The 27,596-nt window shown below is 42.0% G+C and overlaps 1 protein-coding gene across 2 annotated transcripts; it reads left to right on the top strand.

Moving 5' to 3' along the window:
• Positions 1–2,339: 2,339 nt before the first annotated feature.
• LOC112260920 (myosin heavy chain, fast skeletal muscle-like) lies at positions 2,340–22,820 on the top strand. Of its 2 annotated transcripts, XM_042329148.1 has the most exons (41): positions 2,342–2,370; positions 2,854–2,899; positions 3,032–3,259; positions 3,618–3,764; positions 4,161–4,317; positions 4,550–4,577; positions 5,563–5,671; positions 5,792–5,884; positions 6,032–6,092; positions 6,193–6,291; positions 6,673–6,776; positions 7,147–7,285; positions 7,533–7,651; positions 7,824–7,973; positions 8,068–8,238; positions 8,438–8,741; positions 9,236–9,300; positions 9,395–9,482; positions 9,594–9,711; positions 10,004–10,127; positions 10,577–10,713; positions 12,649–12,904; positions 13,126–13,368; positions 13,698–13,874; positions 13,967–14,112; positions 14,276–14,366; positions 14,671–15,060; positions 15,183–15,309; positions 15,509–15,627; positions 16,406–16,602; positions 16,694–16,877; positions 17,015–17,180; positions 17,862–17,986; positions 18,158–18,466; positions 18,689–18,892; positions 18,995–19,120; positions 19,269–19,439; positions 19,730–19,834; positions 20,038–20,133; positions 21,838–21,969; positions 22,249–22,362. In XM_042329148.1, the coding sequence occupies exons 3-41, from the start codon at positions 3,044–3,046 to the stop codon at positions 22,267–22,269; spliced, it is 5,814 nt and encodes a 1,937-aa protein (XP_042185082.1). In that variant the 5' UTR covers positions 2,342–2,370; positions 2,854–2,899; positions 3,032–3,043; the 3' UTR covers positions 22,270–22,362. The 2 variants fall into 2 exon arrangements, with proteins under 2 accessions (XP_042185083.1, XP_042185082.1); XM_042329149.1 differs by lacking the exons at positions 18,158–18,466; positions 18,689–18,892; positions 18,995–19,120; ... (3 more) ...; positions 21,838–21,969; positions 22,249–22,362 and adding an exon at positions 22,683–22,820 and having other exon boundaries at positions 2,340–2,370.
• Positions 22,821–27,596: the final 4,776 nt, after the last annotated feature.

Here is a 27,596-nt window from a genome sequence, read left to right on the forward strand (position 1 = left end):
TCCATTGACGTCATACTGCATGCTGAAAAGTGAAAACCTCATAACCTATACCAGCCATCCTCAACAGGTGGACTGCGGTCCCCATCCACACCCAGAACGGGGTCATTATGGACAACAGGTCCCGACAAAACAAATTATAGTATATATTAATTTGTTTTTTAAGGAACTCAGTCAGGCTTTCAACTTACCCTTGACGTTTTTAATTGTGGAATGCACAAGCTGCAATTTCATAATTTGCAGTTTTTCCTCTTGTTGTGTCAGTCAAAGGGAGGTATTTATGACAGTTGATCAGCTAACGTTGAGACTCTCACATGAAAAAACACAAGACGTGACTAAATGTCACGTCTTATGTGGGGGGGGGGGGCATTTGTGTGACTGGACCATTTAAAATATAATTTGAGTACCCCTGACCTATACTGTGGAACACACAGAGATCCGATGCAGACCAGCACATTATTTTCACCATATTAGTCCATCATGAGGTCCTCACGTTGCTTTTATTGGCCACTGTAATAAATTTAGAGCAAAATATGGGTCCTGGAAAATAAGATGTGAGTGAACCGAGCTCAGCTCAGTTGTCTTGTGGATCCATGCCACAGCTTGTGACATTTCATTTCCAGATATAGATTTTTACTGGCTGTGACATTTTAATGGATGAAATCATGTAAAAAAAATGCTGACATGAGCCAAGGTGTTGGGGTGTCTCAGGCAAACTCCTGTCTGTGGTGATGAAACTACAGACTAGGGGCTCGATTCAATCCAACCAGAAGATCTGCGTTGTACCACGGGTTGATATCTAAAGGGACATTTCCTATTGAGCCGACATATGCAGCGTTTACCGTGAATTCAGTCTCCGGCGACATTGCCTTTAAATGTCAGTCGCACTACAATGCAGATCTTCCACGCTACGGATTGAATGGAGCCCTGAGTCACGCCCTTAAAATGTATTGGATCAAGACTTCCATTCCGAATCCTCCCGGCCCTGCCAAAATACGTCAAATATGTACAATGCCAGTTTTATTATGCCAGTTTACTAATGCCAGTTATTAATAGTGTATCAGGGGTATTCAACTTCTGTTCTGGACAGCCATCCACATGGTGTTCAAACTTTTATTCCACCCCAGCATTAACACAACGCCTTCAGCTAAATCGTCTGATCATAATCTTCAATTTAGTACTGAAATCAGGTTCAGTACGTTAGTGCTGTAGTGGAAGAAACACAAATCAGTTCATTCAGGAAGTAAACTGTGCACAATGACTTTTTTTAATGAGAAATAAAAGTTCACTTCCTGAATTGACTTGAAATGATTTGAAATGACCCCAGCCCTGATCTCAGTACAGTGCGCAGTACATTATGAGAAGACCCACGGCTGTAAAGACAGTCTTTGTGGCCAAATAAACAGTGTTTAAACAATGTGGTATTTGAAAGTGTTATACCGAACATTGAAATAGTGTGCTGGCCATAAGAATTATAACCCTAAAGCAAACTCCAAGTAGCTAGAAACCTGCTGGACCGTTTTAGAAAACTGAAATGTGAGACAAATCAAAGTGCCTCCAGCATCTTCAAAATATCATATTCTAGATTAATAAATACACATTTCAGTTTAATGAGCGATTATTGAAAACCAAATACAAAATGACACAAAAACAATTGTGAAAATATATATAAAGTTGTTGATAAGGAATAATACCACAAAAATGTAACTAACTATTCTCAGATTATATTTTATGAAAACTATTTTAATGGTATTGGGGCAACATGGACTGACTCCATTACAGTACTTGAGGGGCCGTGGTTGTAATATTGGAATACATTTGATAAATAAACGAGTCATTTTTATTTTAACCTTTATTTAACCAGGAAGGGCTCATTGAGATTTAAAATCTTTTTTTTCAAGAGTGTCCTGGCCAAGATAGGCAGCACCAAGTCATGACAAAAATGACAGACAAACAACATGAAACACTACAAGTAAACTAGTAAAAACCATAGAATTCACAAGAGTAAAACAAAATAAAAAACAGCAAAATAAAAACATTGACAGGTCAGGGAATCAGTCTCAAGATCATTCATCAGTGATTTAAAAAATGATAACGTTGTCCAAATGATTAAAATACATCTAATTTACGTATATTCTGTGAAATTCCATTGAGAGACAAATATGATATCACAAAGTCATGTAACGGGAGTGTGTGGGATGCTCCCTGGAGTGGGTGGGGATAGTGAGACACAGAAATACAGAGGTCTCTCATCCAATCCATTTCCTTCACCAGGGTGGTCCATAATTAACTTATGCTTGGTTGGCACTTTCAACCAGATATAAGGAGGCTGAGGCCCCAGCATTCATAAGTCAGATACCTTCTTCTTCTGTGGTAAGACTCTCTCCACCTCCTTAGATTTTTACAATCACTCAGCATCTGAGGTAGTAGCTAAATGCAACGTTTGAATTGAGTTCTGCATTTTCTTTGTGTACGTCTCTTATACGATTGTACAATATGCAATCAAGTAGCATTGATTAAAACTATTTTTATTATTATTAGTTAACATTAAAGGTGTTATCACTCAAATCTATAACTTTAATTCACAGTCAAAAGTGGTGCTCCTGCACTTGTTTGTAAATTGAGGGGGTGGTCTCGAATGTAACTGGGTTTTCAGAGGTATTTATTTAAATTCTTGACCGAATGTCTAGTCATCTAAGTTGCCACCAGTAAAATGAAAGTTTCCAGTTGCACCCTGTAGTTGAATTGGACATGGCTGTAATGATTTGGGTTGAATGATGGCATTCAAATTGTTTTCTAGCCTTTCGGGGCTAAATGATAAGGCTTTAGAATTCACAACACCCTAATGTTTCACAGGCTCATCCAAGAAGTACAACTTCATCTGTAGGAGGGGAAAACGAAGGTGAGACATTGTTTAAGTCTTCATATAAAAACGATGAAAATATTGTGGAAGAGATACTGCTCATCTAACTCTGTTGAATGTGGAGGAAGCACCACAGAGTCACTCTAGTTTCTTGTTTCATCTCTTTCCTAGTAATCCGTCACCATGAGTACGGACGCGGAGATGCAAATCTACGGCAAGGCTGCCTTGTACCTTCGTAAGCCTGAGAGGGAGAGGATGGAGGCACAAGCCATGCCGTTTGATTCAAAGAACGCCTGCTATGTGACAGACAAGGTGGAGCTGTATCTAAAGGGTTTGGTCACTGCCAGGGCCGACGGCAAGTGTACTGTGACAGTCACCAAACCTGACGGCAGTAAGGAGGTAAGTCTGACCTGAAAAGTATTCAAGTTCAAGTTTGTGCCATTACTCTATTTCTTGAAAAATCATCAAAATGAATTAAACAAAATGCCTATAAGGCCAAATGAAATCAGTAATTAAAGATAGATGAAGAAGTATTTCTTTGTTTTTTTGTAAGCAGAATATAACCTTTAACAATGGAATTAATTATTGTTATTGATTAGTCAAGAATATCCATGTATGTGTCAATGGGTGATAACAGAGTAGTTGGATTCAACTGGGGTATGCATTTAAAAAAAAAGATTGAACTAAATAATGAGCAAAACGCATTCAGTCATGTCCAGTTTGATCTGTGTGTAATGTAGATTTCTGACTGTTTCAGGAAGGAAAAGAGTTCAAAGAAGCAGACATCTATCAGATGAACCCCCCTAAGTACGACAAGATTGAGGACATGGCCATGATGACCTACCTGAATGAAGCCTCTGTGTTGTATAACCTCAAAGAGCGTTATGCAGCATGGATGATCTATGTAAGAAGCCTGCATAAACATACACACACATACGTCAACATAAGAAATACACACTTCCAGTACTACACATACATCAACATAAGAAATACACACTTCCAGTACTACACATACATCAACATAAGAAATACACACTTCCAGTACTACACATACATCAACATAAGAAATACACACTTCCAGTACTACACATACATCAACATAAGAAATACACACTTCCAGTACTACACATACATCAACATAAGAAATACACACTTCCAGTACTACACATACATCAACATAAGAAATACACACTTCCAGGACTACACATACATGAGCGGTATAAACCAAAACATACCACTGCAGTAGACCAACAAGAAAACAAGTACATTTATCCGATTTGATTGAATCCCTTTCATCCAGACCTACTCTGGGCTCTTCTGTGCCACGGTGAACCCATACAAGTGGCTCCCCGTGTACGACGAAGAGGTTGTCAACGCCTACAGAGGGAAGAAGAGGATGGAGGCTCCACCCCATATCTTCTCCGTCTCTGACAACGCCTTTCAGTTCATGATGATTGGTAAGAGCTCTCATGGATGGATGGATGGATGGATGGATGGATGGATGGATGGATGGATGTGTGGGATGGGTGGGTGGATGGAGGGAGGGAGGGAATCTACTGTTTCTCATGTAGGTTTGAACATTTTGTACTGAATATCTGATTTCATTAGCCTTAGAAAATGTTCCAAAATGAAATTCATGATATACCCATAATGTTGCTTAAGTATAATAAACATGTTTTTTGGTTCCAGATAAGGAGAACCAGTCCATCCTGATTACGTAAGTTGTTTGTGCTGAGCGATTAACCAAAATGTCTGTTTTTTTTAAATAACTAGGGAAAGGGGATACCTGGTCAATTGCACAACTAAATGCATTATACCATTCCCCCTCTGGCCTTATTGCTTCATCATTTAGTCACATTACTTTACTTTAATTAAATATTTAAGTTGTATACAGAACCCAGAGTCTCTGGTGGCACAGCTGGCGCTGCAGTACAGCGCCCTTAACCACTGCGCCACCCGGGAGGCCTCGCATTTGTTTAATTTGAGGACTTTATTTTTTAATTCCAAGTCATGATCTCTTTTCTAGAGAGCTGCTGCCTATGTTGTCTGACAGAATCACTGTTATAGTAGTTCTTCAAAGTAAATAAGGCATATTTCTATGACTGCTGAATACCAACTGTCCATCACTTAGATCATATATTTTCAGGTAGAGATACCTTGTGAAGCAACATCTCTATATCCCTCTCCATCGCATGTCTTCTGTCTCTTCTCTCTCTCTCTGCACAATGGATTATAGTCATTGTAGTTAACACACTGAAACTGGTGCGCCTGGCACCTACTACCATACCCTGTTCAAAGGCACTGCAATCTTTTGACTTGCCCATTCACCCTCTGAATAGCACACATACATAGTAATAATAGAGAGACATATGTGATCATATCACAATGTAATCCAGGTTTGAAATTATGATGTTTTTGTTAAATCTGTTGGGTTTCTTGCAGTCAATTTGCAGTGCACAAATTATTTGCAATTATGTTCCAGCCCACTCCTCAGAAACAAAACAACATCTGCTTTAATGTATTTGGGATTATTTTGGACTAGGCTATGTGCAATAATACATCAATGAGTGGGAATATTTGTTAATTATTTACTTCTGTTAGAAAACAGGTCAACGGTGGTATTTCTTAATGGTATTTCTTAGTGAAAGCCAATCTGATGCAATCTGTGACTAAAGCCCCTCTTTCTCTGTCATATTAACCAGTGGAGAATCCGGTGCAGGAAAGACTGTCAACACCAAGCGTGTCATCCAGTACTTCGCCACCATTGCAGTATCTGGTTCCAAGAAGGAAGTAGACCCCAGCAAAATGAAGGTAGGTGGTGCTTTTCTAACACATTTCAGTTTGGTGTAAATGTTTTTTCTCCAGCGGTGAATCTTGTTTCAAGAAAGGGTTTACCAGTTTCTAAGCAACTTGTGTGTTTTTCTCAATCAGGGGTCTCTTGAGGATCAGATCATTGCAGCTAACCCTCTGCTGGAGTCTTACGGTAATGCCAAGACAGTGAGGAACGACAACTCGTCTCGCTTTGTAAGTTTGAAGGACATACTGTGGAAGTGATATTATATGTGGAAAAAAAACATTTCAGTAGTTCCTTATAGTTATAACAGTCCAACAAACTAACATGTCAAGGGGTCCTATCAAATACCTATTTCTAACCCCCATGCTCTACTACAGGGTAAATTCATCAGGATTCACTTCCAAGCAGGCAAACTGGCTAAAGCTGACATTGAGACCTGTGAGTTGGATTTGATTGTTTCTCAATGCTTTCCATAATTCACACGGAATATTTTAGGAGATACATTCATCACATGTAATTCTCTCTCTCTCTCTCTCAGACCTGCTGGAGAAGTCCAGAGTGGCCTTCCAGCTGCCCGATGAGAGAGGCTACCACATCTTCTACCAGTTAATGACAGGCCACAAACCTGAACTAGTTGGTAAGGAAAAGGAGAGGTTGATGTGAAATTATTCACACCTCCATCTGTGGAACTTAAATAACTCCGACCCTTAATGCCAACCGTCTGTAAAATGTCAGTGTCTTAATGACCGTTCCACAGGTGCATGTTCATTCATTGTTTATGGTTCATTGAACAAGCATAGGAAACAGTGTTTAAACCATTTACAATGAAGATCTGTGAAGTTATTTGGATTTTTACGAATTATCTTTGAAAGACAGGGTCCTGAAAAGGGGACGTTTCTTTTTTCGCTGAGTTTATCCTTGAGTCCATCTACTGAGTAAAGGAGGGTGAGATACTGTAAAGGTGGGACAGGGGAATTCTACTAGATTTAACTGAGAAGCCATTCTCCGTTGTCCACAGAAATGACGCTCCTCACCACAAACCCCTACGACTTCCCCATGATCAGCCAGGGTCATATCGCTGTGCCCAGCATCAACGACAAGGAAGAGCTGGATGCCACAGACGTGAGTTATACAAAGGGCTAACCAAACTCTAGACATGGAACGGGTAGGAACATTGTGCAATTCCAACTTGGTGTCAGATGGGCACCTTTGTGTTAGTTGACATGTGTCTCAAACCACTTGTCATGCCTCTACACTTCACCTTTAAGTACATGTAAGACAAGAGAGTGCCACTAAATGTCCTGTGGAACTGTGTAAAACTGCTCTTGTGCTGCCACATAATAGTGTTGGCCACAAGTAATCATGTGAAACAGAGAAGCCAGTCAATTCTATCCATCCCGTTTGTTCTGGAGTGAGCACAGAACTGTAGTGTTCTGTAACAGAGCAACCTACTGTTGAGTTCATCACTGTTGTACTTCCTCTCTAATTCCAGGATGCCATTACGATCCTGGGCTTCACTAATGATGAGAAGCTGTCCATCTACAAGCTGACAGGAGCTGTAACGCACCATGGCAACTTGAAATTCAAGCAGAAGCAGCGTGAGGAGCAGGCCGAGCCAGACGGCACAGAGGGTGAGTCCCACTCATAGATATACAACATGTAAAGCTTTAGTCCCATTCACAAACATAGAAATAGAAACGGTAAGACAGACAGTACCACATCAAGGTCAGGTAGGAGATACATGATGGAGACTAAATTCCAACCTCCACAAAGATTTGAAACAAGAGGATGAGGATGAAAATCAAAACCTGTCCAGTGTAACATCAGAAACAAGCGATCTTGAGTGTCTGAGTCTGTTGATGTTGGTTCTCTCTCCAGTGGCTGATAAAATCGGCTACCTGCTGGGCCTGAACTCAGCGGAGTTGCTGAAATGTCTGTGCTACCCCAGAGTGAAGGTCGGCAACGAGTATGTGACCAAGGGACAGACTGTGGCTCAGGTAAAGTGAAACACAGCGTCTACCATTTTCTGAGCACCGGAATTCTTTCGGGGATGAGAACATTGCCTTTTTTTTCAATAGTCGGTCTAATGTTGTTTTTCCAAGTGCTTATTACCTTATGGCTAGATATGGTCAATATCTCATGTATTCATTTGAGGTATTATCTTTGCAGGTTTATAATGCAGTCATGGCTCTGGCCAAGTCCATCTATGAGAGGATGTTCTTGTGGATGGTCATCCGTATCAACGAGATGTTGGACACCAAGAATCCAAGGCAGTTCTATATCGGTGTGCTCGACATTGCCGGATTTGAGATCTTTGATGTGAGTCTGAGACCAGAACAAGACAATTAGTTGTGATTGAGAGGGATTACAGCCTTGTACGATGAAATGGTCCCTTTTGAAATTCCTTCAACAGTACAACAGTATGGAGCAACTGTGCATCAACTTCACCAATGAGAAACTGCAACAGTTTTTCAACCACACCATGTTCGTCCTGGAGCAAGAGGAGTACAAGAAGGAGGGAATTGTCTGGGAATTCATTGACTTCGGCATGGACTTGGCTGCCTGCATTGAGCTTATTGAGAAGGTAAGCTGTCTGTGAGGATTATACTAGACCACAACAGCAAAGCTCATAGCGAGTGATGCGTGTTATACTATCACAGAGGTACAATGTATCTGACGGTTGAGAACTCAATGTCTCCATATATGTGACCCTAAAAGAATTGAATCCTATAATAGCATGTTTACTAAAGGAATAAATATTTCTTAAATCTCTTTTCTTAAAGCCATTGGGCATCTTCTCCATCCTTGAAGAGGAGTGCATGTTCCCCAAGGCTTCAGACACTACCTTCAAGAACAAGTTGAACGACCAGCATCTTGGCAAAACCAAGGCGTTTGAGAAGCCCAAGCCTGCCAAAGGCAAGCCAGAGGCCCACTTCTCTCTCGTACACTATGCCGGCACTGTGGACTACAACATCACTGGCTGGCTGGATAAGAACAAGGACCCCCTGAACGAATCAGTTATTCTGATGTACGGGAAGGCCTCAGTCAAACTGTTGGCTACCCTGTACCCTGCTGCCCCACCTGAGGGTAAGACTAGCATCACATATCTACCTCAATGACCTGGTACCCCTGCACATGGACTCGTACTGGTACCCTGTGTATCTAGAGCCAAGATATTGTTACTCATTGTGTATTTTTCCACATGTTATTATTTTTCATCTATATATTTCACTCTAAATTGAAGGGAAGGGCCCGTAAGTCAGCATTTCACTGTTGATCTACAACTGTTGTTTACGAAGCACGTGACAATTTCAATTGTTCTTGTCATTGAACGTATTACAATGTCTCAGGGTTATTCACTGGGTTAATTTTCTCCTACAATATGTATTAATTTACACCATCTCAGCGATACCAATTGCATTGAGATAAGTGAAGATATCCCGACATGATCTGGTTTATAATTAGTGTGCTTGCTGAAGACACCACCACTATAGATATCTTACATCTTATTATTATTCTACTTATTCTGCTCTAGGAAATGTACTTCTAATTATCTCTTGCCTTTCCCCTCATTTTAACAGATAAAGCCAAGAAAGGAGGCAAGAAGAAGGGTGGTTCCATGCAGACTGTGTCGTCCCAGTTCAGGGTGAGCTTTTGAAATGTATCTATTCAGACCTTCAAAAGGTGCAATGATAATCATGAATGATTTCTAAGAAAATGGTTTGTAAACCCTCTTACAGGAGAACTTACACAAGCTGATGACCAACTTGAGGAGCACTCATCCTCACTTTGTGCGCTGCCTGATCCCCAACGAGTCAAAGACTCCAGGTGTATATTGAGTTAAATAGGACATATTATCAGTACAATTTCACTAACCTAAACCATCTGAATCTTTAACCTGTTTATGAGTATTAAAAGAGTCTTGTTTTGTGTTTCCAGGTCTGATGGAGAACTTCCTGGTTATCCACCAGCTCAGGTGTAATGGTGTTCTGGAGGGTATCAGGATCTGCAGAAAGGGCTTCCCCAGCAGAATCATCTATGCTGACTTCAAGCAGAGGTACATGCAGACAAATACTAATGCGCACAGTCACCGCCCACACACACACACGCACGCACACACACGCACACACACACACACACACACACACACACACACACACACACACACACACACACACACACACACACACACACACACACACACACACACACACACACACACACACACACACACACACACACACACACCTGCATTAAGGGTTCTCCCAGCATCAGCATAGGCTTACCTTTCACGTAATTTGACCAACCTGTTACAACTTGACACATGTTAAAAATGTCTCCTCATTCAGGTATAAAGTACTGAATGCCAGTGTCATCCCCGAGGGCCAGTTCATGGACAACAAGAAGGCTTCTGAGAAGCTGCTTGGGTCCATTGATGTAAATCACGAGGATTATAAGTTTGGACACACCAAGGTCAGTCAAATACAACCCAGCCATGGCTGACAACAAAACACAACTACAATGATAATATAAACCTCAACCATTCAACATCTCTCCAGTTGATATATCCATGATATTGTTCTTTCTTCTTCATTTAACTAATTGAAAAGGTGGATAAACATTGTACCTTTTTTTCTCCATCATATTCAAACATCACAAGTATAGAACAGAGAAACTCAACTCATTATCATGTGCATTGTGTTAGAGTGGTATGGCTGCAGTTATATCAGTAGACATGATTCATCTACAACTGTACAATAACTAACAACTTATAAACAACCTATCCCATGGTTTGTTTGTAAGAATTGCAATGTTTATGTTGTTCAATTCAGTCTAGTGGTGTTGTTCCCCTCTTTGTAGTCAACCATTTATATCTGTCCCCATCTGACTGTGGTTCCATTGACAACGTTAACCTGTTTCAGGTGTTCTTCAAAGCCGGTCTACTGGGTGTCCTGGAGGAGATGAGAGATGAGAAGCTAGCAGCTCTGGTCGGCATGGTCCAGGCTCTCAGCCGTGGATTCCTCATGAGGAGAGAGTTCTCCAAGATGATGGAGAGGAGGTGAGAAAGAGTAGACATCTTGGCAAAGCGTTCTGTCAACCCCCTGTATGTAATGCATTATTATTACATACTGTATGTGATGTGAGTTGATCAGAAGGAGAAAGTACGTCTTCTAATGCTCTACTAACGTTGCAGTATGGGAAACTGGCAAGCTGTTCAATAGGTCATTTAAATTTGGGATATTAACATATTCATTTCTTAAGAATACAAAATGCCTCATGAGCTCAGAACCTGTCAGTCCTGTCATCGAGAGAGCTGTCTATGAATTTAATAGAGGTTACATTTCAATTTAGACAGAAAGAAATAACATATACTGGAAAAACTTTTCCTTTGCAAAGTTTGTTAGTAGAATTACAGTAAAATCTCCTTTAGTTTCATTCTGTTAAATAACTGTTTATCTGCACAGTTCTTCCTGTGAAAGTGTTTTTGTAAAATTGTCCTCATGCATAGAGTTGTATGGTTTGTTAAAACCTGTTGGGAACCCCCCTTTATAAATATTTAACATTTGACATGTTACACAGTACATTTATGTTTTGTTCGATAATATGCATTTTTATATCCACAAATCTCGGTTTACATTGATGCCATGTTCAGAAATTCCTCAAAAATATCCGGAGGAATTATAGAAAGCTACGCCAGATAACAGAAATACTCATCATAAACTTTGACTAAAGATACATGTTCTACATATAATTAAAGATACACTGGTTCTTAATGCAACCGCTGTGTCACGTTTTTTAAAACGTTACGGAAAAAGCATACCATGCAATAATCTGAGACGGCGCTCAGACGTAACCGTCATGTTGGAGTCAACAGAAATACGAAATTACAACATAAATATTCCCTTACCTTTGATGATCTTTCATCAGAATGTAGTGCAAGGAGTCCTAGTTCCACAATAAATCGTTGTTTTGTTCCATAATGTCCAATACTAGTGTCCAAGTAGCTGCATTTGCTATCACTTTCAGCTCACGTGCCCAAAAACTGACTGCTGGTCCAAGATAACTCGCACGAAAACTTCCAAAAGATATATTCCAGGTCGAATAAACTGGTCAAACTAAGTAGAATCAATCTTCAGGATGTTATTATCATATATATCCAATAATGTTCCAACCGGATCATTGGTTTTCATCTGGGGCCGAATGATAGCACCCACAGAGAAATGCGTCACAGCAAAATGGCATTCTGTCGGGACACTGACTATTTTCCCTCCCATTAGGTCAAAGTTCACAGCAAATGCTCCATTACACTTTCTACTGAATGAGGACATCTAGTGGAAGGCGTAGGAAGTGCTTCCAGATCCATATCTTGTTGGGAAAGGAGGGTGCGATGACATCATGATTAAACTTTGAAATAAATGCCCCAACTTTCAGAATTTCACTTCTTGTTTGGAAGATTGCCTGCCCTATGAGTTCTGTTATACTCACAGACATAATTCAAACAGTTTTAGAAACTTCAGAGTGTTTTCTATCCAATAGTAATAATAATATACATATATTAGTAATCTAGGACAGAGTTTGATGCAGTTCACTATGGGCACGCAATTAATCCAAAGTGAAAATACTGCCCCCTATCCTCAACCAGTTTTAATTAAACTTTGAAATAAATGTTTTTTTGTTTGGTAAATATTTTAAAGTGTCTTCCATGACCATGCCTGTTACATTTCTCAAGCCCAATTCCTCAACTGTATACCAGAATGTAGCGGGGTGGCAGGTAGCCTAGTGGTTAGAACATTGGACTAGCAACTGAAAGGTAGCAAGATCCAATCCCTGAGCTGACAATGTTCAAATCTGTCGTTCCGCCCCTGAACAAGGCAGTTAACCCACTGTTCCTAGGCCGTCATTGTAAATCTTAAATTGTTCTTAACTGACTTGCCTAGTTGAATAAAGATTAGTTTTTAAATAAGCATGCCACTCTATCCTTTCTGTCGACCAGAGAGTCCATCTTCTCCATCCAGTACAACATCCGCTCATTCATGAATGTGAAAACCTGGCCATGGATGAAGTTGTACTTTAAGATCAAGCCCCTGCTGCAGAGCGCTGAGACTGAGAAGGAGCTGGCCAACATGAAGGAGAACTATGAGAAGATGAAGACAGACCTGGCCAAGGCTCTGGCCACCAAGAAGCATTTGGAGGAGAAGTTAGTGGCCCTGGTGCAGGAGAGGGCAGACCTGGCTCTCCAAGTCGCATCTGTGAGTGACCAACGACCCTCATAAAGGCATATTTACACACACATCAATACACACACACACGCACACTGTGAAGTATGTGGCTAACTCCCACATTTTTATAGCTCACGTTAAAAATATATTTCATGAATTTATATTGATTTGCTCTGATCTCTGACTAAATTAAGTCTATATTTTGATACACAACGTGAGGCCTCTGAGTTTTTCTCCTGTTCTGAAACCAGGAAGGTGAGAGTCTGAACGATGCTGAGGAAAGGTGTGAGGGGCTCATCAAGAGCAAGATCCAGCTGGAGGCCAAACTCAAAGAGATGACTGAGAGGCTGGAGGATGAGGAGGAGATGAATGCTGAGTTGACTGCCAAGAAGAGGAAGCTGGAGGACGAGTGCTCTGAGCTAAAGAAGGACATTGATGACCTGGAGCTCACCCTAGCCAAAGTGGAGAAGGAGAAGCACGCCACTGAAAACAAGGTCTCGTGTTTTTACCAGTGACAGTATAACCACCAAACAATAATCAACTCGAAACATAGCTTAACAGAAATGGAATTCAAGTCGTATTGTGGGTGCAGGAAAAATGAAAAATAGTTGATTTTCAGTTGCGGAGTACTCCCCACACTCATTGCACGTTCCCCCCTCGTTTATGAATTCCATTCAGTACACTGGCATGGTGTACACTGCCATCTAGTGTTGAATATATGGTACTGTACTTGGTGACCCATTTCTAATATAATTTAAATGAATGCAATATATATCAAACTAAATCTCTCCTTTAAAGACTAATTTTGTTTGGCGGTTTTCAGGTTAAAAACCTGACAGAAGAGATGGCGTCTTTGGATGAGAGTGTTGCCAAGCTGACCAAGGAGAAGAAAGCCCTCCAAGAGGCCCACCAGCAGACACTGGACGACCTGCAGGCAGAGGAGGACAAAGTCAACACTCTGACCAAGGCCAAGACCAAGCTGGAACAGCAAGTGGACGACGTGAGAGGAGTTTGACATTTTGGCCATGATAGTATGTGAGATGATATTATCTTCAGTTGTTAAAATTTGAACATTGTGGTTATATCTTATAGCTTGAGGGTTCTCTGGAGCAAGAGAAGAAGCTCCGTATGGACCTTGAGAGAGCCAAGAGAAAGCTGGAGGGAGATCTGAAACTGGCCCAGGAGTCCATAATGGACCTGGAGAATGACAAGCAGCAGTCTGATGAGAAAATCAAGAAGTAAACACACAGTATTACCTGCCATATTGATCAAAACAATAGTTGTTCTTGACTAATTCTTGTAATTATGAATGACCATTTGCACGTGATTCTTGAAAGAAAACTGAATGGTATGATACTCTCTCTTTACAATATCAAACCAAAACTTGTTTGTGTTTCTTAGAAAGGAGTTTGAGACCAGCCAGCTCCTCAGCAAGGTTGAGGATGAACAGTCTCTGGGAGCTCAGTTGCAGAAGAAGATCAAGGAACTCCAGGTACAGAACAGGATCTCAGATCCAGTACAGGAAAGCCAACAGCTGAATCATTTCCTGAAAACAATTAATCTGGCAGCACACATTTTTCCTGGTGGCTTCTGATGTCTCAGTAGGATGGAAGATGGTGCTTCTTACTGGTCCTTCTTACCATTGTAAAGATGGTGTTTTTTACCATTGTGGTTTTGGTTCCTGCGTGGGCAAGTTTCTACTGAATATATTAGTGGAACTGGCTTAGTTTGCACAAATGTAATTGTTTCAACTGCATTGTAGTGTTCATTCCTCCTGCTCCTGCCCCCTGTTCTAGGCCCGTATTGAGGAGCTGGAGGAGGAAATTGAGGCTGAGCGTGCTGCCAGGGCTAAGGTTGAGAAGCAAAGGGCCGATCTCTCCAGAGAACTTGAGGAGATCAGCGAGAGGCTGGAGGAGGCCGGAGGCGCCACTGCTGCTCAGATTGATATGAACAAGAAGCGTGAGGCTGAGTTCCAGAAGCTGCGTCGTGATCTTGAAGAGTCCACTTTGCAGCATGAGGCCACAGCCGCCGCTCTGCGCAAGAAGCAGGCCGACAGTGTGGCTGAGCTCGGGGAGCAGATCGACAACCTGCAGCGTGTCAAGCAGAAGCTAGAGAAGGAGAAGAGCGAGTACAAGATGGAGATTGATGACCTCTCCAGCAACATGGAGGCCGTCGCCAAGGCTAAGGTGAGTAGTGATATTTTGATCAAGCAGCGTTGAGGAGGGTCAAAATACATTACCATTCAAGAGAACTGCAGCTGACAGGAGTCCCATATATAAAGTAATGATGGAACATATTTCACTAACAGGGCAATCTGGAGAAGATGTGCCGTACTCTTGAGGACCAGCTGAGTGAGCTCAAGACTAAGAATGATGAGAATGTTCGCCAGGTCAACGACATCAGTGGACAGAGGGCCAGACTCCTGACAGAAAATGGTACCATCATCAACAATGAACAACAAACTGATGCTTTCTTTCAGTAAAGCACAATAACATGTATTGTGGAATATATCCTGATAGTCCAGTCCACAATAGTTTCTAGTGTACTATTCACCACATCACAATACCTAAAAATACATTTTCAATCTTAGGAGGTCAGAGACCCCATTAACAAGGTATTCCTCTATCCCTGCAGGTGAGTTTGGACGCCAGCTGGAGGAGAAGGAAGCCCTGGTGTCTCAGCTGACCAGAGGAAAACAGGCCTTCACCCAGCAGGTGGAGGAGCTGAAGAGGCAGATTGAGGAGGAGGTCAAGGTAAGGGACATAAAACGGACACTACCGACCACAAAGTTAATAGCCATATCTCAAATCAAATCAAATGTATTTATATAGCCCTTTGTACATCAGCTGATATCTCAAAGTGCTGTACAGAAACCCAGCCTAAAACCCCAAACAGCAAGCAATGCAGGGGTAGAAGCACGGTGGCTAGGAAAAACTCCCTAGAAAGGCCAAAACCTAGGAAGAAACCTAGAGAGGAACCAGGCTATGTGGGGTGGCCAGTCCTCTTCTGGCTGTGCCTGTTGGAGATTATAACAGAACATGGCCAAGATGTTCAAATGTTCATAAATGACCAGCATGGTCGTATAATAATAAGGCAGAACAGTTGAAACTGGAGCAGCAGCACGGTCAGATGGACTGGGGACAGCAAGGAGTCATCATGTCAGGTAGTCCTGGGGCATGGTCCTAGGGCTCAGGTCCTCCGAGAGAGAGAAAGAAAGAGAGAAGGAGAGAATTAGAGAACGCACACTTAGATTCACACAGGACACCGAATAGGACAGGAGAAGTACTCCAGATATAACAAACTGACCCTATCCCCCTGACACATAAACTACTGCAGCATAAATACTGGAGGCTGAGACAGGAGGGGTCAGGAGACACTGTGGCCCCATCCGAGGACACCCCCGGACAGGGCCAAACAGGAAGGATATAACCCCACCCATATCTTCATATAGATGGTGACTATGCCACCCAGACTTCTACTGTCATTTGCTGTACTATCTCTCTAATATCTCTTTGTCTTTCTCTTTCACAGGCTAAAAACGCCCTGGCCCACGGTGTCCAGTCTGCCCGCCATGACTGTGATCTCCTGAGAGAGCAGTTTGAGGAGGAGCAGGAGGCTAAGGCAGAGCTGCAGCGCGGCATGTCCAAGGCCAACAGTGAGGTGGCTCAGTGGAGGACTAAGTATGAAACTGATGCCATCCAGCGCACAGAGGAGCTGGAGGAGGCCAAGTGAGTCACACGCAACAGCAACAACTCAAATATAGGGTGTGGATGGTGAGGGTCCATATGTAACATTCCTACACCCTCTGTCGTCAAACAGGAAGAAGCTGGCCCAGCGTCTGCAGGACGCTGAGGAGACCATTGAGGCGACCAACTCCAAGTGCTCCTCCCTGGAGAAGACCAAGCAGAGGCTGCAGGGAGAGGTGGAGGACCTCATGATTGACGTTGAGAGAGCCAACGCCATGGCCGCCAACCTAGACAAGAAGCAGCGTAACTTTGACAAGGTGAAAAGAAATAAACCTCACACTAGGTTGACATTTTCTGTCTGCTATATGATCAATTGTGGTATAATTGTAGCATTTTTCTGATTTAAAACTCTTCATCAATTACTTGCAATGAAAATCCCATGGATTCGCCCTAGGTCCTGGCAGAGTGGAAGCAGAAGTATGAGGAGGGTCAGGCTGAGCTGGAAGGAGCTCAGAAGGAGGCTCGCTCTATGAGCACTGAACTCTTCAAGTTGAAGAACTCCTACGAGGAGGCTCTGGATCATCTGGAGACTCTGAAGAGAGAGAACAAGAACCTGCAACGTGAGCATTTGACAGCAGTTTTACTTGGCTCATGTTTGACTGGGGTATTGAAGATGGGGAAAACTGTAACCATCAAAATTTATATTACACAATTTTAAAACAGTCTGAAATAAAATAAAAACTTAACTTGTAATCGTAAATTCCATCTGAGTGCCAGAGTACGCTCTGGGCGTTCGTAAATTCAGAGCGTTGTCAGATTGTCCGTTTGTAAATTCATAGCTTATTGCTCTCGGAGAGTTCAGAGCACACACTGGACGTTCCGAGGGTTCTGACCTCACAACAGCAGTCAAGCACCCAAGCTATCTGGCTAACGTTGGCTAGCTACTTCCAGACACAAATGAGAGAAGACCTCAGTCTGACCATGTTACTCACCCTAGCAGAGCTGGTTAGGCTGTTTTCCTGTTATCCAGAGCGTTGGTGACTGTAACTGTGCTGCTGGCAACAATTTAAATACGCTTTATTGCTGACGTTTACTGACATCGACCATCTTCAAAGGGTGTTGAGCATTCATAAATTCATCAATTATTCTGTGCTCTGGCACACGCAGACGAGAGTGCTCTGAAATCAGAGTAGGTAGCCAGAGTGAATTTACGAACGCACCCTCAATGTCAACGTCATCGCATTGGAGATATCCACTGAAAATCTCCCAAGTCTGAACTGCTCCTGTCTTTGTGTGTGCAGAGGAGATCTCTGACCTGACTGAGCAGATCGGAGAGACTGGCAAGAGCATCCATGAGTTGGAGAAGGCCAAGAAGACCGTGGAGACAGAGAAGTCTGAGATCCAGACCGCTCTGGAGGAGGCTGAGGTACAAACTGCAGCTGTTTGATGGGAAAAGCAGTGTAACAATAGCCAGTGCCAGCTACAGTTCAATGCTTCCCGTATTTGTGTTTATTATAGTTATATATATTTAATTCCTTGTGTTATTCACATCCAAATGTATTGAACACAATTTACCCGACTGCTTCTCCTTGTCCAGGGAACACTGGAGCACGAGGAATCCAAGATTCTGCGTGTGCAGCTGGAGCTGAACCAGATCAAGGGTGAGGTGGACAGGAAGCTGGCTGAGAAGGACGAGGAGATGGAGCAGATCAAGAGGAACAGCCAGAGGATGATTGACTCCATGCAGAGCACCCTGGACTCTGAGGTCAGGAGCAGAAATGACGCCCTGAGGGTGAAGAAGAAGATGGAGGGAGACCTGAACGAGATGGAGATCCAGCTGAGCCACTCCAACAGGCAGGCCGCTGAGGCCCAGAAACAGCTGAGGAACGTCCAGGGACTGCTCAAGGTAAAGGGACTGGGATATCAGGCTCAAACATCTGAACATGGGGAGGGATTTGTTTGTGAATCTGTAGAAAAGAATAGAACAGAGAAATTGAATAGTGTTGACTAATATACTGTAGAAAGGTAGGGATATTGGGGAAATTCTTACCAATGAACAGTTCTATCACCAATCCTGTCGCCTCTACTTCCACAAGTCCTAATGAACCTATGTCATTTTGAACCCCAGGATGCCCAATTGCACCTTGATGACGCTGTCCGTGCCTCAGAGGACATGAAGGAACAGGTAGCCATGGTGGAGCGCAGGAACGGTCTGATGGTGGCTGAAATTGAGGAGCTGAGAGTTGCTCTGGAGCAGACTGAGAGAGGCCGCAAAGTGGCTGAGACTGAGTTGGTAGATGCCAGCGAGCGCGTTGGACTGCTGCACTCCCAGGTACGGCTCCAAGCCATTTCTCAATAAAATCAACCAAGCATAACTTTCCTGCCTTGTAAGTTCTCTTGAGATTCAAACAAATGGTTTTGTTTCATCTTCCAGAACACCAGCCTTCTGAACACCAAGAAGAAGCTGGAGACTGACCTGGTGCAGGTGCAGGGAGAGGTGGATGACATCGTCCAGGAGGCTAGAAATGCAGAGGAGAAGGCCAAGAAGGCCATCACTGACGTGAGTCCTTATGATCTATTGAATTACATCCACTTGATTTGTCACCAAGGGCTAATGGTTGCTGGGCTGGTTTACTACAACAACGATCTCAGTTGGGTATTATGATTGGTGCCAAATGGTGCATAAATTAAACAAACTACCATTCCAGGCGGCCATGATGGCTGAGGAGCTGAAGAAGGAGCAGGACACCAGCTCTCACCTGGAGAGGATGAAGAAGAACCTGGAGATCACAGTCAAGGACCTGCAGCACCGACTGGATGAGGCTGAGAATCTGGCCATGAAGGGAGGCAAGAAGCAGCTCCAGAAACTGGAGTCCAGGGTGAGTTAACAGCAGGGTGGATTAGGACATATTGAAAGACTGATTTCTGGAAATGTATTTGATAACATACTCAAGACCATTGTATAATGACTTTTTCTCTCAATAACCCACCTAGATAATGAAAAGCTGTTGTCATTACAGACCCTTCAATGAAAATTGTAAAAGTAGATAGGAATAGACCATTTTGCCTCCTTGACTGAGTAGAACAATATACCTCTGTTTTACAAAGATTTGTTATGTCTGATTTCACCCCCTCAAACAAATGCCTACGTTCATTTCTTCCAAACAAGGTTCGTGAGCTTGAGACTGAGGTGGAGGCTGAGCAGAGAAGAGGTGCAGACGCAGTCAAGGGAGTCCGCAAGTATGAGCGCAGAGTCAAGGAGCTCACTTACCAGGTAAGAGAAAGCACCTTCTTCAAACACTTCCCACTGAGCATACTGGTTAAATCAACATCGTTTCCACGTCATTTCAATGAAAATACATTGAACCAATGTGAAATAGATGTTGAATTGATGCCTTTGCCCAGTGGGTTGATGCAAACACAGACGGGTTTGTGTATGAATCTACTGGGCTTTGATTCTTTGATCTTCTCCCACAGACTGAGGAGGATAGGAAGAACGTTGGCAGACTTCAGGACCTGGTAGATAAGCTGCAGATGAAAGTGAAGGCCTACAAGAGACAGGCTGAGGAAGCGGTGAGCACCTTTCATTAGTCAAATACTCTGAAAGCATACATTCAAAAACATATTTCTTCCCTAGGAGACATTACAACATTTTAGTTTATGCTTTTCAAATGCCTCGCAAAGAAGGGCACTGATTGGTAAGATGAAGAAAGCTGACGCTGAGTATCCTTTTGAGCATGGTGAAGTTTTTAATAAGGCTTTCAATGTTGTATCAATATACCCAGAAACTACAAAGATACAGACATCCTTCCTAACGGAGTAGCCGGAGAGGAAGGAAACCGATCAGTCATTTTATCCTGAGGGCATTGGCGAGTTTAAAACGGTTACAGAGTTTAATGGCTGTGATAGGAGAAAACTGAGGAAGGATCAGCAACATTGTAGTTACTTTACTAACCTAAATGACAGAGTGAAAAGGAAGCCTGTCCAGTATAAAAATATTCCAAAACATGCATCCTTTTTGCAACAACCCACAGGGCACAGACATTTCTTGGTCTAGTTTTGAATTTAGTTGTCAACTAACTGAATTCAACGTGAAATCAACAACAAATGTCACCACTTCTATGAATTAAGGTAAAATCTTGGTTGAAAAAAAAGACGTTACGTTGATTACTTGTTGCAAATCAAATCAGTTTTCCCATGTTGGGTCAATATCATCACTTTTTTTGGTTGTATAAACAATGTTGATTCAACCATTTTTTGGCCCCTCGGGAAGGCACTAAAGTAATACCGCAAAAAAAGCATAGTATTTTCAAGCATGGTGATGGCTGCATCATGTTATGTGTATGCTTGTCATTGGCAAGGACTGGGGAGTTTTTCAGTACAAAAAAAAGAGCATGAGCTCGGCAAAGACAAAAATCCTAGAGGAAAAACTTGGTTCAGTCTGCTTTTCACCAGACACTAGGAGATGAATTCACCTTTCAGCAAGACAATAACCCATAACACAAGGCCAAGTCTACACTGGATTTGCTTACCAGGGAGACAAGGAATGTTCCTGATTGGCCAAGTTACACTTTTGACTTAAATCTGCTTGAAAGTCTATGGTGAGACTTAAATATGTCTATCTAGCAGTGATTAACATCCAAATCGACAGTGCATGAAGAATTTTGAAAGTAATAATGGGCTAATATTGAACGGTCCAGGTGTGTTAAGCTCTCAGAGACGGACCCAAAAAGATTCATATTGACTCGGGGGCTACATATATATATATATTTTTTTTTTGATATATACATGTATACACATACAAAAGTATGTGGACACCACTTCAAATATTTCAGCCACATCTGTTGCTGACAGGTGTATAAAATCGAGCACACAGTCATGCAATCACCATAGACAAAGACATTGTTCTATTTTTCATTCTTTTTTTACATGTTTTGGAATCCAGTTTGTCATTCCAGAGCTGTTTATGTAGATCGTTGACAAAAAATAACATTTCAATCCATTTAAATCCTCATTTGTAAGACTATAAAATGTGACATAAACAAAGGGGAGTTAGGCACGTTACGTCCCTGGAGGGAGTGGTTTGATCCCCCATCCCACCAATCACTTTCTCTACTGTATCATCTATCTCCCTACATACTTTGCAATCCTAAATCTGTCATATAAAAATAAAAATAAAAACTTAAAATACTTATAAAACAATCATATTAATTTGCTACCTGAAGCTTCAAACTTTGAATGCTGATGTTGTGCTCTCCCTCTCTGTTCCTCACACAGGAGGAACAAGCCAACGGCCACATGTCTAAGTTCCGGAAGGTTCAGCATGAACTGGAGGAGGCTGAAGAGCGTGCTGACATCGCTGAGACTCAAGTCAACAAGCTCAGAGCCAAATCTCGCAGCACTGGAAAGGTACAGAGCTGCTACTAATTCTACATCTGACTCATGCTCAGATATGACCACATCAACACCACCTGTGATTCAGTCTTCACAGAAATCAATATTGACCTTTAACACTCACTATCATGTAGGTATTTCAGACGGCTAATAAGCACATTTCATGTAGCGCAAAAAAAAAACTAGATTAAGGCTGAACCTTAAATGCTGGACACATTATACTCATTATACTCTTCCAAATGTGAACACACTCATGAATACAGATTTGTCATTTTCTTTGTTTGTTTTTTACAGGGCAAAGAAGTTGCTGAATAAACAAGACAAACATCTTATATCATTTTCCTGTGTTGCATAAAATATGATTTTCATGGTGAAAATGATTGTTGATTAAAAACATGTAGGCCTACATACCCCTTGTGACGGTGGACTTATTACTCAGCAAACAGTTTGTTTATACCATAAAAATATTGTAATTTGTACCATATTGTATTCTGGGATTCCAACAACAAATGTCACGTATTTTGGTAAACGGATGAGTGATGGGGCTGGAGAAATGCAAACAATCTGAAATTCATAGACTGAGCTATGGATGCCTAAAATCTAAAAATGAACCCTTTACACTTGGAGGGGATATATTGACCTACAGTATATGGAAAGGCCCAAATTGGAACATTTCATAAAATAAATAAAGAGAGAAGCTTACGCATAACCGTGGTAGCAATTGAAAGGGAACACTGGAGATTATGGTGAAATTCTCAGAACAAAGTTCTCAGGAAACAGACTGGATTTACACATCATCTCTGGTGATCAGACTACGTAAACATGCTGTAAATGTGGTGGTGGAAAAATAACACAATTGTCTTACTTGACTAAAAATGAAGATACCTTCTGTGGAAGAGCAGGGGGTTTGGTTGAGACGTTTACACATATCAGATACAGACAGAATTGCATTAGCTCAGTTTCAAGGGTGTTTATTTAAATAAGAAATAAAAAGGTCTTCTCTGGGAAACAGTTCTCTGGGCTCCTGCTGTCTCCAGTGGAGAACAAAACCCAACTCCCTCCGTTATCTCTGGTACTGCCCACAACTATACAGGAGTAACCTCTCTTCCCCAGTTACCACCCCCATGTGCTGCCGTTCTGGCAGCTTTATGGGACTCGTCCAGCTGGTGAGCGATTAGCCCCTTGATTACTCACCAACCACAATCATCCTCAATTATTCCTCTCCGGAGAGCCCGTCGAGACCTGGCACGTTCAGTAGAGGGAGACATCGCCGCGTGCTGTCGACTCCTTCTGCCACGAGGCCTCGATGAATCTCCCCTGGGTGGCTAAACTGCGGTACACCACACTTCATAAAAATGACTCAAATGAAAGTGAGTCACCCAGTAAATTACAAATTGAGTAAAAGTCAACGCCTCTGGTTTTCACTATAATAAATCATTTCAAATTCCTTATAAAACGCTAACCAGACGGCACATTTTTCTTGTTTTTTCAGGTTCATTTACCGATAGCCATGGTCACGTTCCAACACTCAGGCATCATTTACAAACAAGGCTGTTGTGTTTATTGAGTCCACCTTATCAGAGGCAGAAGGGAGGACCATGTGTTCTATAGATGTATTGGACCACTTTCCTGTCCTAAGAAATCAAATGTCATGAATTGGGTGTCAGAGAAAATGTTTGAGTAAAATGTATATATTTTCTTTAGGAATATATTGGAGTAAAAGTTGTCAGAAATATAACTAGTAAAGAACAGATACCCCCCGAAAATATGTTTATTTAGCTACTTTATACCACTGAATAAATGGCTAATGAACATCTGACCAAATTATGTGAGATTTTCGTTCTGGGTTAACCGAGATTATGCCCCCAAATGGTAAAATAAATGACAAACATGATAATGATTTATCATTAATCGATTTGCATTTCCAATAGAGTTTGGGCAGATATACACTTCTGGAGAGGGACACTCTGTCCTTCCTTGACTTGTGTCCTCGTCAAACTCAGGGTCAATGTAGAAGAACAAAAGATACGTCCACTTCCACTTTAGGGTTCATCCGCTGCTCCTCAAAACAGAAACAGTGGGAGGAGGAAAGAGAAATGTGTGTTAAACATTCAGATAGACAAGACTCAATATGGAGGTCAATGTCCCTAAACCAAGCAAAACAAATGTAGATGAAGCTGTACGTGAGCTGCGGTACTTCCCCAAAAAGTCTTGCAGTCAAAGAGATGAACACGCCAAAAAAAAAAGAAAAGGTTCTTACTTTGTAATTTATTAATATTTGAATTCAATATCATTCAGCCAGACTAATGTTGTAATGGTTTTCTTCCATTGGAGAGGAGAACCAAAATGCAGCGTGGTTAGTATTCAACATGTTTAATAAGGACAATAAACATGAACACTACAAAATGTGACAAAACCAAAACAGTCCTATTTAGTGCATAGACACAAAGACAGAAAACAACCACCCACAAAGTACCCACAGAATATGGCTGCCTAAATATGGTTCCCAATCAGAGACAACAATAGACAGCTGCCTCTAATTGAGAACCAATCTAGGCAACCATAAACATACAAACTACCTAGAAAGGGAACAGCCCCATAAACATACATAACACCTAGAACAGAATATACACATAAATCCCCGATGTCACAGCCTGACCTAACCAAAATAATAAAGAAAACAAAGATAACTAATCCAGGGCGTGTCAGATGTTAAATTACCATGGATATTATAGATTACAATACCAGCTTTGACATTTTATGTGTACCCATGAGTTCACTGCCAAGGTCTGAGATTCCAAGGCCGCTCTAGTCAGCAACACAACACACATATATTGGTCCTGCATATTGTGATCACTTTTTACAGACTGAAACATTATACAGTGCCTAGTGAAAGTTCACACAGCCCTAGCACAGTTTAAATAAAGCTGCGTTAATTAAATAGCAAAAGGATTAAATGAATTTAATAACTAATAATTCCTACTGATCTACACAACCTCCTCCACATTTTCAAAGTGAATGAAAAATGTCTAAATGAAGACAAAATAAGAAATGAAGACGTCTTGATTGTGTTTGTCTTCACAACCCAGGGATAATACTTGGTGGAATCACTCGGGGCGTCCTCCTGGCCGGTACTGTTACTCCCTCTACGGTCCTGGCAACCCATCTTATACACACCTGGCAACCATCAATATGCACACCTGCAGCTCATCATCAGTCACACCTGGACTTCATTACTTCCTTGATTACTTACCCTTTATCTAGCACTATTTTGTTATCAGTCATCAGGTAGTATTGGTTGGTTCCATGTCAGACTCTGTGATGTAGTTGTAGTGAGCGATGGTTGTTGTTATTTTTATTATTAAGTGCACAAGGTTACAATCCTAAGTAATCCTAAATAATGCCACAGAGGCCATTGTTGTTATTAAGAGTTGTCATTATATGTTGAGTAACTAGAGTTTTGATTAAAACAGAGGAGGAAGAAAACATCAGATCATACACTGGTTTTTATTGCTGACCAGAATATGTCACTAACGTGTGTTGTGAACTGATAAGAAGACCTGAGTAATGAGCTGTTTTTTGGCATCATTTGATGAAAGATGAGAGGCCTTCAAAAAGGCCTGTTCACATTGCATCAACCGGTTCTACCCTGTTACATATTCCCACAGCATCAGTTAAACTGGACAACCTTCCATTCAACGCCTTTATTTTTAATATATATATTTCTTAACAATACAATTCACCAATGGCAACATATATCCACAACGTCATCCACAAACTTACCTGCCACATGGCCTCAAACTGCATAATTTTGTTTCTCCTTCAGTCGCCACATCTCCGGTTTCCACATTTCCAGCGCCCCCATCCCATCTCCAGTGCCCCCATCCACATTTCCAGCACCCCCATCCCATCTCCAGTGCCCCCATCCACCTCTCCAGTGCCCCCATCCACATTTCCAGCGCCCCCATCCTATCTCCAGTTCCCCCATCCCATCTCCACCTCCCCCATCCCATCTCCAGCGCCCCCATCCCATCTCCAGCGCCCCCATCCCATCTCCAGCGCCCCCATTCCACCTCCAGCGCCCCCATTCCACCTCCAGCGCCCCCATTCCACCTCCAGCGCCCCCATCCCATCTCCAGCGCCCCCATCCCATCTCCAGCGCCCCCATCCCATCTCCAGCACCCCCATCACATCTCCATCAGCCCCATCCCATCTTCAGTTCCCCCATTCCACCTCCAGCATCCCCATCACTCACGCACTTATAACATTTAGATAATAAAGCCTTTGACCTTTCCGTTGTGTTAATGATGTAGGATTAGTTGATTCCCAGTTTTTAAGGATATGTTTTTTCAAGATGATTGATGAGAAAAGTATCATCCAACCCATCGGGTTTCTCCCTGCACCTCATATGACATGTCTTGAAATATGCAAACAGACAGATTCAAAGTATGTTTACATGGTAATACTTCTGACAACCAGCATTCTAACTCCGCCCATAACTTTTGGACGTCATAGAATTCCCAGAAGGCATGGGTTATTGAGTCATTGTTAACACCTTCTATTCAACATTTCCCCCCCATGATTTAAATCAGTCTTTCAATAGTGTGACTGGATGTGATGTGTTTCACTTCTTACCATTGATCATTGGTTGGGCCGTCGAGTGGATTGGGCTGCCACTTGTCTTGGCTCTTCCAAAATCTTGGCTAGGATGAGTCCCCTGCTCCCCCAGAGACGCTTTTGTTCCAACAGCTGCAGCTGAAAGGAGGGTGTGGGATTCCCAGTTTTATTGATGTTCTTAGTTATGGACTTTACTTTTCTTGTCCTTGACTGTGTCTTCCTACAATCTGTCTTGTCTTGACATTTGAACATCTAAAAATAAAGCTGTCCAAAAAGAAGCAGATATTTGACTGGTCCGTATAATGGCCATGTCAAGTATAAGTCTGCTTTGTATATGGTCATATCTTCTGGTGCACGGCTCAAATGACAATAAAGCAACGCCAAATGACTTTAGATATAAATTGCTGTGGAAGCTGGATGTATTTCTGACACATGGCCATATTGCGCTTGTAAATGATCCGTTGCTTTGGTGTACTTCCTGTATCTCTGCCATCGACTGTATGGGATCAAAATGGAGTTTGAAGAACAGCTCAGCAGCTGTGGTTTGATACCATCTCTATGACGGAGGGTCATAGAACAATCCTAAACAACTTTAGGCTGCATGTATTTCTGACACTCAGTTTCAGAACATGGCCATTGGCCGCGGAGAAGGTCACTGACAGGGGGTAAAAAACAACCAGCTCAGTTGTTTTGTGGATCCATGCCACAGCATGTGACATTTCACATCCAGATATAGATTTTTACATACCTGTGACATTTTAATGGATGAAATCATGTTAAAAAAATGCTGACGAGAGCCAAGGGGTTGGGGTGTCTCACGCAAACTCTTGTCTGTGGTGATAAAACTTCTTAGCGAGCACAGACCAAGGGGTCGATTCAATCCGTAGAGTAGAAGACCTGCGTTGTAGAGTGGTTGATATTTAAAGTTACCGTTTTTTTCAAGGCTTTGGTGTCATTTTCACAAGTCTGTGGTATACAGTGCCTTGCGAAAGTATTCGGCCCCCTTGAACTTTGCGACCTTTTGC

The sequence above is a fragment of the Oncorhynchus tshawytscha genome, linkage group LG10, assembly GCF_018296145.1.
Source record: "Oncorhynchus tshawytscha isolate Ot180627B linkage group LG10, Otsh_v2.0, whole genome shotgun sequence".
Lineage (NCBI taxonomy): Eukaryota > Metazoa > Chordata > Actinopteri > Salmoniformes > Salmonidae > Oncorhynchus > Oncorhynchus tshawytscha.